The sequence below is a fragment of the Dromiciops gliroides genome, chromosome 2, assembly GCF_019393635.1.
Source record: "Dromiciops gliroides isolate mDroGli1 chromosome 2, mDroGli1.pri, whole genome shotgun sequence".
In the NCBI taxonomy this organism is placed as follows: Eukaryota; Metazoa; Chordata; class Mammalia; order Microbiotheria; family Microbiotheriidae; genus Dromiciops; species Dromiciops gliroides.
In genome coordinates, this window is record NC_057862.1 from 264,232,754 (window position 1) to 264,234,969 (window position 2,216).

Here is a 2,216-nt window from a genome sequence, read left to right on the forward strand (position 1 = left end):
TTATTAGGATTCCTTAGGTTTTGTGGGGTTTTTGACTGTTTTCTCTCACAACCTAGCTAATGTGGGAATGTTTTCCATGACTACTCATATATAACTTATTTTGAATTGCTTGAGTTCTTGTGCGTGGGGGGTGGGAATGGAGGGAGGAAGAGAAGTTGGAACACAGTTTTTAAAAATCGATGTTAAAATTTGTTTTTACATATATTTTGGAAAACGAAATTCTATTAAGAAAAAAAAAAGAACTTTATCAGGAACACAAAGGTCTACCACATGTGATTCAATTGTTGAAGTGATGTAGGCTGATTGACACCGAGTCAAAATCATCAACTCTGGGAGTCTCAATTGTCACCAACATTCCCCAAGTGCTTTTGAACCAGCTCTAGAAGAAATTTCTCTCACTGGGAGGAAGAAAATATTCTTCCTCTTTTTGAATAGAGTAGGACATGCAAATTGGGTCCCTCCTTACTAGGATGAAAAGCAGCCCCAAACCTATAACTGTATCTTTGGGATAGACAAGCTCAAACTCTTTGTGCTCTTCTGAGCAGAGGACTAACCTAGAAAGTCATCATGAAATTTAGCCTGAACTGGATTTTTCTTCTGACCATTTTCCAAGGTAGTTTTATGGAGAGGCAGGGACAATATGATGTGGTGACATAATGTGACTATTGACTTTAATGCAATGTCTCTGTGTTGCAGGTGCCCAGTGTGATGTGCAGCTGGTAGAGTCTGGGGGAGATGTGAAACAGCCTGGGGGTTCTCTGCGTCTCTCCTGCAAAGCTTCTGGATTCACCTTCAGCAGCTCCTGGATGAACTGGGTCCGCCAGGCTCCAGGGAAGGGACTGGAATGGGTTGCAAGCATTAATACTGGTGGAAGTAGTATATACTATGCAGACTCTGTGAAAGGTCGATTCACCATTTCCAGAGATGATGGCAACAGCATGTTAAATCTACAGATGACTTCCCTTAAAACTGAGGATACAGCTGTGTATTACTGTGCAAGTGACACAGTGAGGAAAAGGAATGTGAGACTAGACAGAAACTTCCCCTGCAAGGACTAAAGAGCCCAGTAAGGCCAGAAAGGGGTTGAGCTCCAGATGTATAGAGATGCCTAACTCCAGCAACAGATGTAAAGTGAATCTGAGCCATCTCTATTTATGGACTTGTTTTTTTCCTCTAACCCGGGAGAAAGCAACTTTGCCAGCAACTGTCATTCTTTTTTTGGGGGGTCGGGGGGGGGTGGGAGGGGGCAGCAATGAGGGTTAAATGACTTGCCCAGGATCACATAGCTAGTAAGTGTCAAGTGTCTGAGGCTGGATTTGAACTCAGGTCTTCCTGAATCCAGGGCCAGTGCTTTATCTACTGGGCCACCTAGCTGCCCCCCACAACTTGTAAGGAAGTGAAAAAGAATGTTTATAGCTTGGCTGATGTAAGGAATTTCATGAATCAACCTGACAGGATTTTAGGACCTTGGATCATGAAGGAAAATGACATACACGAAGAACTCCTAGTGACTGGCTGACCAATGCGGCCCCAAAACTATTTTTTTTAGCCTCATAACTATTAAAGCAAATGGGTAAACATAGCTAGGATGACTTATTAAAAAAGATTTCAATTCCTTTTTCAAAGTAAAGAAGTGCTAGCTGCTCTTCTCAGGTGCCCTGCCTGGTACCTGGACTGCCTGCACTCAACAATGACCAGTTACTGCTTCCCTAGCAATGATGACTCCACAGTCACCATAACAGGAAAGTTTAGAGAAGATTTTCAATGCAGTCATCATGGTCAACATCTTGGATAGAGGATTCAGCTCATCTAACCTTAATGAAAAGACATATGCTGGGTCTCATGTTAATCCAAATCCACTTCTGGTCACTCAGTATTCAAAATGTGCGTTCATGGATATGGATACTTTGGTACTGACAGATATTGATGATCTTTGAGAGAGAAAAAAGCTATCAGCAGTGCCAGACTCAGAATGGCCTAATTGTTTCAATTCTTGAGTCTTTGTTTATTTTTTTAATTATTATTTTTAAATTATTTTTAAATTTTCCTGTTTTTTTAATGTAATAAACATTTATATTTTTAGTTTTGGGTTCCAATTTTTAATCCTGCCTTCCCTCCCTCCTCTTCTCCCTCTCTGAGGCGGTAAGCAATCAGATAGGGTTTATACATGTATGATTATGCAAAGTATTACCATATTTATCATTTTGTACAAGAAA

General features: G+C 40.8%; 1 gene segment (V, D, J or C); it reads left to right on the plus strand.

Annotated features, from left to right (window-relative positions):
• The first annotated feature begins 510 nt into the window (after nt 1-510).
• On the plus strand, nt 511-1,058 carry LOC122738680. The segment is given in 2 exon segments: nt 511-613; nt 697-1,058. Coding segments are annotated over 2 exon segments (408 nt in total).
• The last annotated feature ends 1,158 nt before the right edge of the window (nt 1,059-2,216 follow it).